At 33.9% G+C, this 12,447-nt stretch overlaps 1 protein-coding gene across 1 annotated transcript; it reads right to left on the reverse strand.

Moving 5' to 3' along the window:
* Window positions 1-2,243: 2,243 nt before the first annotated feature.
* Window positions 2,244-11,360, reverse strand: LOC111987383 (ABC transporter C family member 10). Its single transcript, XM_024019104.2, has 12 exons — window positions 10,907-11,360; window positions 7,166-9,304; window positions 6,630-6,950; window positions 6,454-6,540; window positions 5,661-6,248; window positions 5,417-5,581; window positions 4,699-4,993; window positions 3,859-4,073; window positions 3,453-3,758; window positions 3,099-3,162; window positions 2,789-3,028; window positions 2,244-2,701 (listed from the first exon to the last, which is right to left on the reverse strand). The coding sequence occupies exons 2-12, from the start codon at window positions 9,230-9,232 to the stop codon at window positions 2,577-2,579; spliced, it is 4,473 nt and encodes a 1,490-aa protein (XP_023874872.2). The 5' UTR covers window positions 9,233-9,304; window positions 10,907-11,360; the 3' UTR covers window positions 2,244-2,576.
* Window positions 11,361-12,447: the final 1,087 nt, after the last annotated feature.

Raw genomic sequence — 12,447 nt, forward strand, 5'->3', positions numbered from 1 at the left:
GACCCAATTCATTGATATTATCCTTCAACAATTAGGAGAATGGAGGTTTAAATTTTTAACCTTATTGCTAGTCGGTTTATTATTACTATTCCGCATTCTATTTGGAAAAAACACTAGAAAAATAAGACCCTATTATTCTTCTCTCTCTTTGAATGCTTTCTTTTCCAAATCATCATACGTAGTGCCGGAATGCGATAATTTTAAGTAGAATTTATTTAAATAACATTTATTTATTCCATAAAAAGTATTTATTCAACTTTTTATTTTGTAACTTAGAAAATAAAATATTCTTCTTTTGTTTAAATGCAAACTTACTAATTAGAATTTTGTATTTAGGTTTTACTAAAAATCTCTTTTACTATTAATAATAGATAATCCACTCAATGGGCTTTAAATTTTTTTTATTTATTATTGAACAATTTAAGGATTTTTTCAATTGGGTTGAATATCTATTAGTCCAATATTTTAGTGGTCTTCTAGGGTGGGAGAGAGAAACTCACTTATATATTTTCATTTAAAAATTAATTATTATTACTTTTGAGACTTGTTATAAAATTTTGGGAATTTTTTTTCAATGGGAGACATTGGGACCCTTTGGAAAATGTTTGTGGGTAAAACAATTAGATTACATTTTTTTCATACATTGTGTGGGTTTGCAACTGATAATATTTAAAAGTTAAAGCGTGACATTTATTATTGCTATGCTCATTTAGAGCCACATCAACTAGCATTTCAGTCCACATTGGTTCAAGTCAACCCTTTTTGTTCACTTCAATATGATTTGGTTTACTTCGATCCATTTCAGTTCACATCAGTCTATTTCTTCCAATTTAGTCATTTTTGGACCATAGATTCTTTTTTTTTTTTTTTTTTAAACCTTATTGCTAGTCGGTTTATTATTACTATTCCGCATTCTATTTGGAAAAAACACTAGAAAAATAAGACCCTATTATTCTTCTCTCTCTTTGAATGCTTTCTTTTCCAAATCATCATACGTAGTGCCGGAATGCGATAATTTTAAGTAGAATTTATTTAAATAACATTTATTTATTCCATAAAAAGTATTTATTCAACTTTTTATTTTGTAACTTAGAAAATAAAATATTCTTCTTTTGTTTAAATGCAAACTTACTAATTAGAATTTTGTATTTAGGTTTTACTAAAAATCTCTTTTACTATTAATAATAGATAATCCACTCAATGGGCTTTAAATTTTTTTTATTTATTATTGAACAATTTAAGGATTTTTTCAATTGGGTTGAATATCTATTAGTCCAATATTTTAGTGGTCTTCTAGGGTGGGAGAGAGAAACTCACTTATATATTTTCATTTAAAAATTAATTATTATTACTTTTGAGACTTGTTATAAAATTTTGGGAATTTTTTTTCAATGGGAGACATTGGGACCCTTTGGAAAATGTTTGTGGGTAAAACAATTAGATTACATTTTTTTCATACATTGTGTGGGTTTGCAACTGATAATATTTAAAAGTTAAAGCGTGACATTTATTATTGCTATGCTCATTTAGAGCCACATCAACTAGCATTTCAGTCCACATTGGTTCAAGTCAACCCTTTTTGTTCACTTCAATATGATTTGGTTTACTTCGATCCATTTCAGTTCACATCAGTCTATTTCTTCCAATTTAGTCATTTTTGGACCATAGATTCTTTTTTTTTTTTTTTTTTTGGGGCTCAAAAATTCGCTTTTCCCCTTCATTTTTGGGTTGAAAAGTATGAAATATCTACTTGGGCCAAACTTATTTCATTTTGGACTTAAAAATACAAGCAAAATAGACATTAGAAATTAGAGATATAGACCCTAAAAAAAACAATATGTATTAGCCCACTTATGTCAATCCCAGACCTAGTTTGAATGTTTGTGAGATTGAAACCACATAGCCAAATCAAAAGAAATCACTATATAACAAGATTTCACATGTTCTAGGACTATTGAAGGCAAGTGAGTCATTTGCAGAGGTTGCATAGAGTCAAGGCTAGCAAAGGTTTTGTAAGTTGTTGATGGTATTTTTTTGTGTGAATTTTTCTATAAGACTATTTGCATCCTGTAATGGTTTTTCCATTGTAAATGTTTTCACTTGTTTTCCACATCGTGACCAATCCTTGTGTCAGTATCTTTATTAATCCTTGTGTCAGTATCTTTATTGCTTTGAGTCTTTGACTGTTGATTAATATAAATATATATCTGTTGGGTGTATAATTTTTATTTGTTGTGTTTAATTGATAAATTTATCATTGTTGCAAGGTTAAACACTAGCCTTAAACAATATTTTTCACTAAGAAACAGATATATCAACAATTTCACTCATTCCAAATGATTAAACGACTCATTTTGAAAAATACAAGGACTAACTTGATGCATAACATGACATTTGGGTGATGGGTTTAGGAACCAAAGGTATATTTCAACCCAATTACTAACAAGGCTTGAAGAAACTGCACATGGGCATTTCCTAGCAGCAGCTTAATTTTGTATTTCCGATTACATGATGCATAGTCTTGCTAGGACATTGAGAAAACCATTATACCCAGTTGTTGCATCTAGTAAGCTTCGTTAGAAATCTTCTGAGTAAACACTTCCACTTGCAGGATGAGACCAATATTCCTTGACAAGCTGACCAAAAAGTGACCCCTCCGTGTTCATCAGCTTTAATGGTTCATCATACTCTGCTACATTCCCTGGTAATGCAAAATAATATATCAAATCCACTATAGTTGATAAGATGGTATAGTTCTTTAACAAGAACTCAGGGGTACATCACTCACCATCGCTAATAGCAAGCACCTTAGTGCAGTCCATGATAGTTGGTATCCGATGGGCCACTGTTATTACAGTGCAGTTTGTGAATTCGGTTCGTATAGTTTTCTGAATAAGAGAGTCTGTAGCATTGTCAATTGATGCGGTGGCTTCATCAAGCACTAGTATCTGACTTCTCTTAAGTAACGCACGTCCCAAACAAAATAATTGTCGTTGTCCAAGGCTCCAATTTGATCCATCTTGCATTACTGCAATGTAGATTATTAGTTGTGATTTTCTAACCAAAGGAAATGACAACTTACATACACAATTTTTTACCTAAGGAATCCAGGCCCTCCTCTTTTCCACAAATAGCCTCTCGAAGCTGACATTTTCCTAGAACCTGTAACATAATAATAAATACTCTGAGCTAATTCTAAAGAGTAAGCAAAGTAAAACTGTTATTAGTTCTTGGATGTTGATATGATGGCAATCAGTTTCCTTTAACCGCTACAAGTTGACAAAACATCGAAATTGAATAACATTTTCTAGAACTTGCCATATGACTATAAATATTGAATCCAGCTATTATTAAAAGAGTGTAATAATGCAAAAGAGCATCTGAACAAGGTAGATTGCAATGCACATTTCTCAATCCATCCTAATAATTAAAATATGTTATAAAAGCCTTACCTCCCATATTTCCTGATCAGTATGATTTGATAGGGGGTCTAGATTGTATCTCACTGACCCACTAAAGAGTGTTGGATCTTGTGGTATGATTCCTAGGCGTGATCTTAGATCATGAAGCCCAATTGTAGAAATGTCAATTCCATCTATAATGATCATTCCCTCAGTTGGCTCTACCAGACGAAACAAAGCACTAATAAGAGTTGTCTTTCCACTACCAGTCCGGCCAACGATCCCAATTTTGTGCCCTCCTTCAAAAACGCAACTTATACCCTGAAGAACTCGCGGAGCATTGGGCCGATACCTCACCTGATTGATGCCAAATAATAATAATAATTACATTTCCATAATTCAAGAACTTGTTGATGTATAGAGTAATACTCTTTGCAATTTCTTTTCTTTGGTTTACCTTCAAATCACATATTTTCACTTGTCCAACAGCAGGCCAATTGTGCATGGGTTGGTGTCCTTCTATTTCTTCTGCAGCTTCACTAGGAATATGCATGTATTGTTCTAGCCTTTCTACAGATGTAATTGAAGTTTCTAGCAAGCTCCAGTTTAGGACAAAAAAAACAACATATACATTCAATGAAAGACCATATGACAGTGCCATGCCAACATATCCTGCCATCACATAGTAAATGTTGGTTAGAAAATACAGTATAGAGAGATTTATAAACTAGCCTCCAATATCAGTAATATAGCTTGCTCAATTATATTTTAGAAGCAAAATAAATTGTATCTTTGTACTAACCATCCATGATTTTATAAATCCCAAATTTTGTAGCATGTCAGGGCATATTGCTAACGCAAAACCAACAGATGCCTTTGGTTGACTAAGCAAAAGGATGTGAGGGTAGAACCATAAAGAAGTCAAATTTTGGAGTGACTAATTCATGCAAGGAATCCTAAGGAATGCCCAAATGATAAAATAAAAAAGATGAAGGAGCTTCAGTTAAGATGGTTTGTACATACTCATAGAAGAAGCAGACCACTTCCATTACTGGGACAGAGAAAATGGAATAGTGGTATTTTTAGTGGCAGCCTGGGTTGTAATTGGTCCGAGTGTATAGGCATGGGTTGTATTACTAGTTGGAGGGGTTGGATTTATATGTTGCTTATAAGAAATGCATATGTTGAGTCTGAAGCTTAGAGAATTAATAATCATGATATGTAGTAGCATCGCAAGAATTTAACTGAAACATATAAGATTATTTAAATTCAATTGGGTTAAGTTGATAGTACTAACCAGAGGCAGAAGCTCCAAGATGAAGCAAAGTCATGGAAAGTGCTGAGAATGAGAGAACAATTGCACATAGAATTTCCACACGTTGGATCAGCCATTCGTTTGCTGAAAAATTATGAAAGCATGGACTTGCGTTTCTGTCAATAAGGTTCAAGTTCTTTACAAAGAACCGATCCTCCTCTCCAAAAGCTCTAATTGTCATGGCTCCAGCAATGGATTCAGCAAGATGGCTGGCGATTAAAGACTTGGTTGTACCATCTGTTCGCATCAATTCTTTTGCAGAAGCAAAGTAGTATCTCTATATTTCCAAACAGAAACAAGTTCAGTATTTATTTGTTGAGAATGCTGTAGATAATAGGAAAAGGAAGACACCTCTGGATGTGGATGGAGTTTTCTATTTTGTAAGTATTTCATTAGGACATCAAAGAATGTGGTAAACATTCAGAAACATAGAAAATCTAGAGTTTTAACTTATGTCAGTTGACAACCAGTGTATTAGAAAATACTAACATCTTAAATGTCAAGCTATTGGAAAACAAAGTACTAAACCACCAATTGGAGAATTGAGAATGCACTGATGCCACGCCCCAAGTAAATACATAGGTCATGCAATATGTCAAAATAGTTACCAGAGACATGGACAAGGTAATGTTCCCTTTCAATAAATATAAATTTTTTTTGAAAGAATCATGTTGTTAATTGTTATTGGTGCATGTATTACCTGTAACAGTATAGTTAGATAAACCATGGGAATTATGAGAAACAAGATTGGCCAGGTTAGAAGAGCTAATACTGCATAGCTAGTGTACATAATCATAGATGCCCCAAGAGCGAAACTTAATTTGAAAGCCACATCAAGGTCGATGACAGTCAAATCAGACGATACCTGTAAAAGTAACCATTAGTGTAAGTCCAACTGTGTTTTTCTTAAGGAAAGCATATAACTTTTAGTTTTGAACTCTTACCCGGTTGAGAATCCTTCCCAGAGGTGTTGAGTCATAAAATGACATTGGCGCCCGGAAAAGAGAGGTCATCAGTGTAGAAAAGATCAAACGCGATGCCCCAAAACTTAAAGTAACTACGTAAAAGGATCTAAGAAACAAAAAAAGTACTAGGATACATGCAATCACTGAGTAAACTGTGATAAGTTCTACTCTATTTACATGAGAATCCTGGATGTGAGCTGCTAACCAGTAGCTTTGAATAATTTGAACAACTATGAATATGATATGGCATATGGTTGTCAAGGAGAAGTACAAAAAGCCCTTGTTCATATTCAGATACTGTAAGTAAGGCTTAAAACCAGTGTCTCCTGTTTCTCTTTCTTCTTGATTAATCAATTGATCTCCTGGAGATGACATTAATTGCTTCTTGTTATAATTCTTCTTGATTTCACTTTTGGAGGGTTCAAATTTTCTAAAAGAAGCATACTTGGTTTGTCTCTCAAAACCAACAGTGTCATGGTGTGCACTGACAAGATTTTGAAATTCTTGACTAGAAGCCGCCAACTCATCATATTTATACGCTTTTAGTATAGCCCCTTTAGTCATAAACTGCCAAAAAATTGAAGTTTATTTAGTCCTAAAGTTTTTCACAACACTCTAGTAGATAATTGAAAATGTTTAGTAAAATTGGAAAATGAAATCTATCAGTTATTTTTAAGGTATCAGAACCATAATGGTGAAAGTAACCCCAACTAAAACTAATAAATAAATGAAAGACATTGAGAAAACAGCACAATTTCACTGGTATACCAACCAAAACAGAATCAAATGCAGGAAGGAAGTCAACTTGGTGAGTCACCAGCAAGACTGTCTTCCTAGATAGAGCTCCCATCACATATTCCTGGACACAAGGCATATTAGATGTTTCTTTCCTTGAAAGAAAGAAAGAGTATTGCTAGAAAAATCATATTGGATGGAAGTAAAAATTACATGAAATAGTGTAGTGGAAGTATGTGCATCAACCGCGCTGAATGGATCATCCAAGAGATATACATCTGCATCCTGATAGAGTGCACGTGCAAGTTGAACACGCTGCTTTTGTCCACCGCTCAGAGTAACTCCTCTTTCTCCTATTTCTGTGAGATCACCATATGGAAGCATCTCAAGGTCTTTTATTAGGGAACATCTTCTAAGCACTTCTTGATATCTAAGCATATCCATGGGGGACCCAAACAGAATGTTTTCTTGTATAGACCCTGTTTGGATCCAGGATGTCTGAGAAACATATGCTATCTTTCCATAGGCGGTAACCTGAAAATATAGATCCAGAAGCTTTATTAATTCTTTTATCATTTATGAATTTTGAAATCTACATGTAATTGATGCATATAATTAATCAGGAAAATGTCGTATGCTCTAGAAATTTTGTAGGGGGAAATCCTAAGTCTCATGAAAATTTCAAAATATACAATTATCTAGTTGAGGGCTTAGTCTCCTTCATGGATAAGGAATAAATGATTACTTACCATGCCCTTGATGTTTGGCACCTCTCCAAGAATTGCAGCTAGAAGGGTAGATTTACCTGATCCAACCTCTCCACAAATAGCTACATTTTCTCCTGGTTTCACAAACAAGTTAATGTTTCTTAGTATGAAATTTTCTGAATCAGTCTCCCAAGATATTTCACTGGCCCTCATAAATATGGAGTGCTCTTGCTCTTTCCCATTGCACTTTTGCCTTGTATTTCTGTTCTCCAACTCAGGCGCCTCAAGAAACTTCACAATTCGGGTTAATGAAACCTTTGCTTCGATGAAAACTCCTGCAACATCAGGGATCATCCTAATAGGCTCTTGAACAATGCGTAGACTTGATAGGAACATGAATACATTACTAGTAGAAAGTGGAATTCCAAGGAAGTAGCATGACCAAAAGGTGGCAGTTGATACTAAAATCTGAGATGACCAAAATAAAGACACATAATGCCCCTTTTGTGATAAAACTGGTAGTATCCACTTGGATTCTTCTTTCCTTAACACTTCTATGACATTCTTAAAATGTTTCTCCCAGGCATACAACTTCAAGACCTTCATATTTGTAAGAGCTTCTGTAATGGCCATTAGCCTCTTATCTTGTGCCACCATAAGCTTGGTCTGATACTTATGCTGCAATTTGGCTAATGGAGAAGTTGCAATCACAGTTAGTATGATTACAATTAAAGCTCCAACAGTTGCCAGCCCCATAGCATAGTAAACAATAGATAAAGCAATACATAGCTGAATTATTGTTGACCATATCTGATGGAACCAGTATGGGAATTCACCTATTCTATAGGCATCTACTGTGACATAATTCATTATCTGGCTAGGAGAATGAGTAACCTTAGCAGCATTTGAGAGTTGCAGTTGCTTTTGATAAATAGTTGCAGACAAGGAGGATCTTACCTGGAGACCAATCAATCTGGTTCGGAAGAACCACTGCCTCTCAGAGAATGACTCTAAACACTTTGCCACGAAGAGTCCTCCGGCCAGTGCATAACCCTCATATTTAAAAGCTTCTTTGCCATCTGCGATCTCAATGAAGGCTTTAAGAAACAATGGACCAGTGGACACTGTGAGGACCTTGATCAATGCAAAAAATCCAGAAATTAAAATTTCTCTTTTATGGCAGGAAAATATAACAGAGAACATTGAAGGAGATTCATATGTTGCCTTTTGTTTCTGCTTGTTTAGTTGCTCCTTAAACATTAAGTAGCATGTTTGAGCCTGATCTTCCTGCCTTAACTGTGGAATAACACTTTCCTCGAGAATTTTCTCTTTACCCTGCTTCATTAATGGATTCAACCACCAAAATGTCATAGTACTAAGAAATCTGGCTTTTGCAAAAGGAGTAACATTTTCATTAAAATAATTTTCACCTTTGGCATTGTTGTCTTCACTTTGCAAAGGTGCATAGGAAGTATCATAACTAAAGTATGGATCAGTTTCCACTAGCTTGTGTCCCCGAAAAACACACAAGAGAAGCAGGATTGCTCCGGGAAGGGACAAAATATCCAATATCATCTCCATAGTTGCCATTTTTTCCACAATAATGACCCAAAGAGATGAAAAGAAGAGGAATCCAGCATACATGAGGGCTACAATCGAACAAGGCTTTGCAGTTGTGGTGTGCTGAAGGCGTATGCTGTCAATAATTACTGTAAAATCCAGCATCAACCATGTGAACCCTTGGAATAGCATTACTAGCCATCCATGCAAAGGTAAGATGGTTCCTGTTGCATTGAGTTCCTTATAACATATCCAAAACCCAGATCCCAAGTAAGCCAAACCCAGACCACCACTGAAAATGGCTGAGAAAATCAGAATTGGAGAGAAGCGTTTAGACTGTAATGGCTCTATTCTCTTCCTTAAGAATGATCTAAAAAGGACCAAATATACAAATATGAGCAGAAATAGGAAATTAACAGAAATGACCAAACAATTGTTGATGCATGTATTTGGATCGATTATGGATAGAAAATCATAACTGCAACTCTTTCCAACTTCACTTGAACACTCAGAATTCCCACAGAATACAGTCCAGAAACCCTTTGCCATTCCTATTCTTTCAGAGCTGAAACTTCTAACAAGAAGCCTTATGTTGTTGAGAAGCAATCCAATTTATAGAGCCTAACAGGAAAGAACAATTAAACAAGTGAATAATTTAAACATGTTAACAACCATATCTTAATATATTACAAATAGGTTATCATCATAAATTTCACCAACATTAATCCTACAAAACTATTTTTATTTCGTGTGAAATAAAGCCTTTGTTTTTATCCCAATTGACACTCAAATATGGAATTTGTAGTTTGGTTAACCGCATTCTGGAATTGCACTTTCAAACCATCCTCAAGAGTTTAACGTGTTAAAGATATCAACTCCTATAGCCCTCGTATTATCCTGGCGAAAGCCAATTCATTCATATTATCCTAGTTTCAGTTTATTGTTCTAGAAATCCTTCTCTTATTTGCACTACAAGTATTGTAATCCAATGGTTAGTCTATTATATATACTTTTCAAATGGGGCAAAGTTTAATATTTAAGATGTAGTTGTTTGAAGCTTTCCACTATGAATGTAGATGATCTCTAAAAGTAAACCGCAAGGGTTTTTGGTCTAAAATTCCTAATTCCGTATCTTCACTCCTGAGTCCTTTCTTTATAGCATTAGCAATGCTTCCTTCTGTTGGCAATATCAGCTTTCTTTGGTATTGCCCACTTTAGACGTTCCCCTTCTAAAACATTATTTTTCGTTACCAAACCACATGATTCTATCCCTAGGAAGCCGATCTACAAGAGTATGTAAGAACCACCACTAGAATAGCCAACACATGCCCTCAAGTGCCACTAGAATATCCCAAGACAATGTACAGCTATGGCTCCATATACATCCCATCAATATCAAAGCCAAAGCCTATTGTATCCTAGTCAAGACTCAGTACATTTTATTGTGTTATCCTGGTGCATGTTCATTTTACTAGCTAATCTAATCCTGCTTTTAGTGCAACTAGCATAAAGCCTAATGGTCTGTTTGGTTGAATGGAAAACTAAAATACTTTCTATCTTCCCATTTTTCTATATTCTCTACATTTTCTACCATCTCATTTTTCCATCCTCCCAACCAAACAAAGCCTACAATTAGCCTACAGATAATCCACTATGTATGCTCTTCAATGGATTCATTATTACACATAGAACCAAATGTAAAGATGTTGCCATTTGGATTTTTTGTTTGACTTAAGTCTCTAAGGCCAAACACATAAATCTCCAACATTCTCTCTCACACATCCTCCTCTTTGCCTTTTCTTAAGTCTCTACTGCATTTCCCTCACTATTTGACTTGCAGTGTTTCATTTTTTGCACTACAAAAATTACATTGCGGACACTAAAGAAGGGAGGGAGTTGGGAAGGGAGAAGTAAATTTTCAGATGAAGACAAATTGAAACTTATTACCGATAAAGTATGTAATAAACAAATATACACCTAGAAACCAAAAGATGAAGCTAAATATATAACTAAAATAAGTTCGAATGTATAATTATGAACCACTCTATTCTAAATACATGTGCTTTTCATTACAATCCAAGCAGGACAAGAAAAAAGAAATTAAAAGACAAACAAATTGTATAAGTTACAGTATATTTGATTTGTAAGTACGGAACTCTAAGAAGACAGTGATTAATAGTAATTTAATACTTGTGTTACAAGAAAACCAGAAATTCACTTTACCTTTAGGCTTTAGCGAATCAAGGTTCTTGTCATGCAAGAAACTTGAGTCCTGTTTTGCTCAAGCTGACACATTTGTTTTGCAATGCACAAGTGTTATGGCTAGCTCCTGTCATCTTATATATAAATAAAAACCACTTTTAGTGATTAGAAAATGTAGCAGAGACGTGGTGAACCCAACAAAAATTTATACAATTTATAGTGTGAAATTTTTTACGAACCACGAGGAAGTCAATGAGCTTTTAGTGGCTGTTGTATATTGTATCTTTTAGTTAAGTATATAATATGATCCATATGGAGAATCATGATCAGTGCCTGTTAGCTGTAAATCTGAAAACGTTGGTCAACAATTTTTCTTTTTCTTAAGAACCTAAATCTACGGGATCAACAATTTGTTTTTTGCCATGCTTTAGGAAAAATTATAAATTATTAGACATGGTTGTCTAGTGGGATTTTTTTTTTTGGTCTCGAGGGATTCATTCCTCGGTAGAACTTTGAGCTCCTAATAAATAGTCAGTCTTTTCTAGACACATTATAATAATGGATAAAAATCTCATGCTTTGGATTACACAATTCACAATTGTCTTTTCTAAAGTAAACATTCTCAATTGTCACCACGGTGATTTGGAAACCATAACTTTAACTATTCTAACACTAGATCTGAAGCTGGGTTCTTTTGCAGGTGCGGTACAGGAAAAAGAAGGAGACCGGAAAAAAAAAAAAAAAAAAAAAATTTAAAGGGTTCTTTTGCAGGTGCGGTACAGGAAAAAGAAGGAGACCGGAAAAAAAAAAAAAAAAAAAAATTTAACGCTGTTTGTTTGGAGGATTAAATTGGACGAACATCAAAATTTTAAATAAAAAATTTAAGGTACTATACTTTAATTTTACCCTTTATAAAAATAGAATTAATTTCAATTTTTTTCATTTATTGGGTCATTATAATGCCCTCCAAAATTATAAAATCAACCATTATTCCCTTAATATTCCATAATCCATACTGAATTGATTACCGTCTCTTGTCAAAGGGAGAATTGCAAATGAGTCAATAATTAAGTGGGGAGTATAATTAACCTTTTTTTTTTACCATTTATTCAATTATTTTTAATTTAAGCGGGCCCAATAAAATCACTTAAAAAAAAAAAGAGTTTCCTGTCAGAGGGAGAATTGCAAATGAGTCAATAATTAAGTGGGGAGTATAATTTTTTTTTTTTACCATTTATTTAATTATTTTTAATTTAAGCGGGCCTAATAAAATCACTAAAAAAAAAAAAAATAGAGTTTCCGCTGCCAAGATTTGGACCTGGATTCTTAATTATTAAGAATTGCCAATGTGCGACAGCGGATTTCATGTCACATCCATTATCATTTTTTCTTTTATTGAATGCTCTCCAACAAGCTAACAAGTACGATTGCAAAATTTTACCTTTAAACACTATGCTTTAAATGGATCACAAATAAAATCCTTTTATATATATATATATATAAATTTTTAATAATAAGCATATATTATAAAATAATATAATCCAAAATATGCATATTATACA

This window comes from Quercus suber, unplaced genomic scaffold (assembly GCF_002906115.3).
Source record: "Quercus suber isolate HL8 unplaced genomic scaffold, Cork oak 2.0 scaffold_412, whole genome shotgun sequence".
In the NCBI taxonomy this organism is placed as follows: domain Eukaryota; kingdom Viridiplantae; phylum Streptophyta; class Magnoliopsida; order Fagales; family Fagaceae; genus Quercus; species Quercus suber.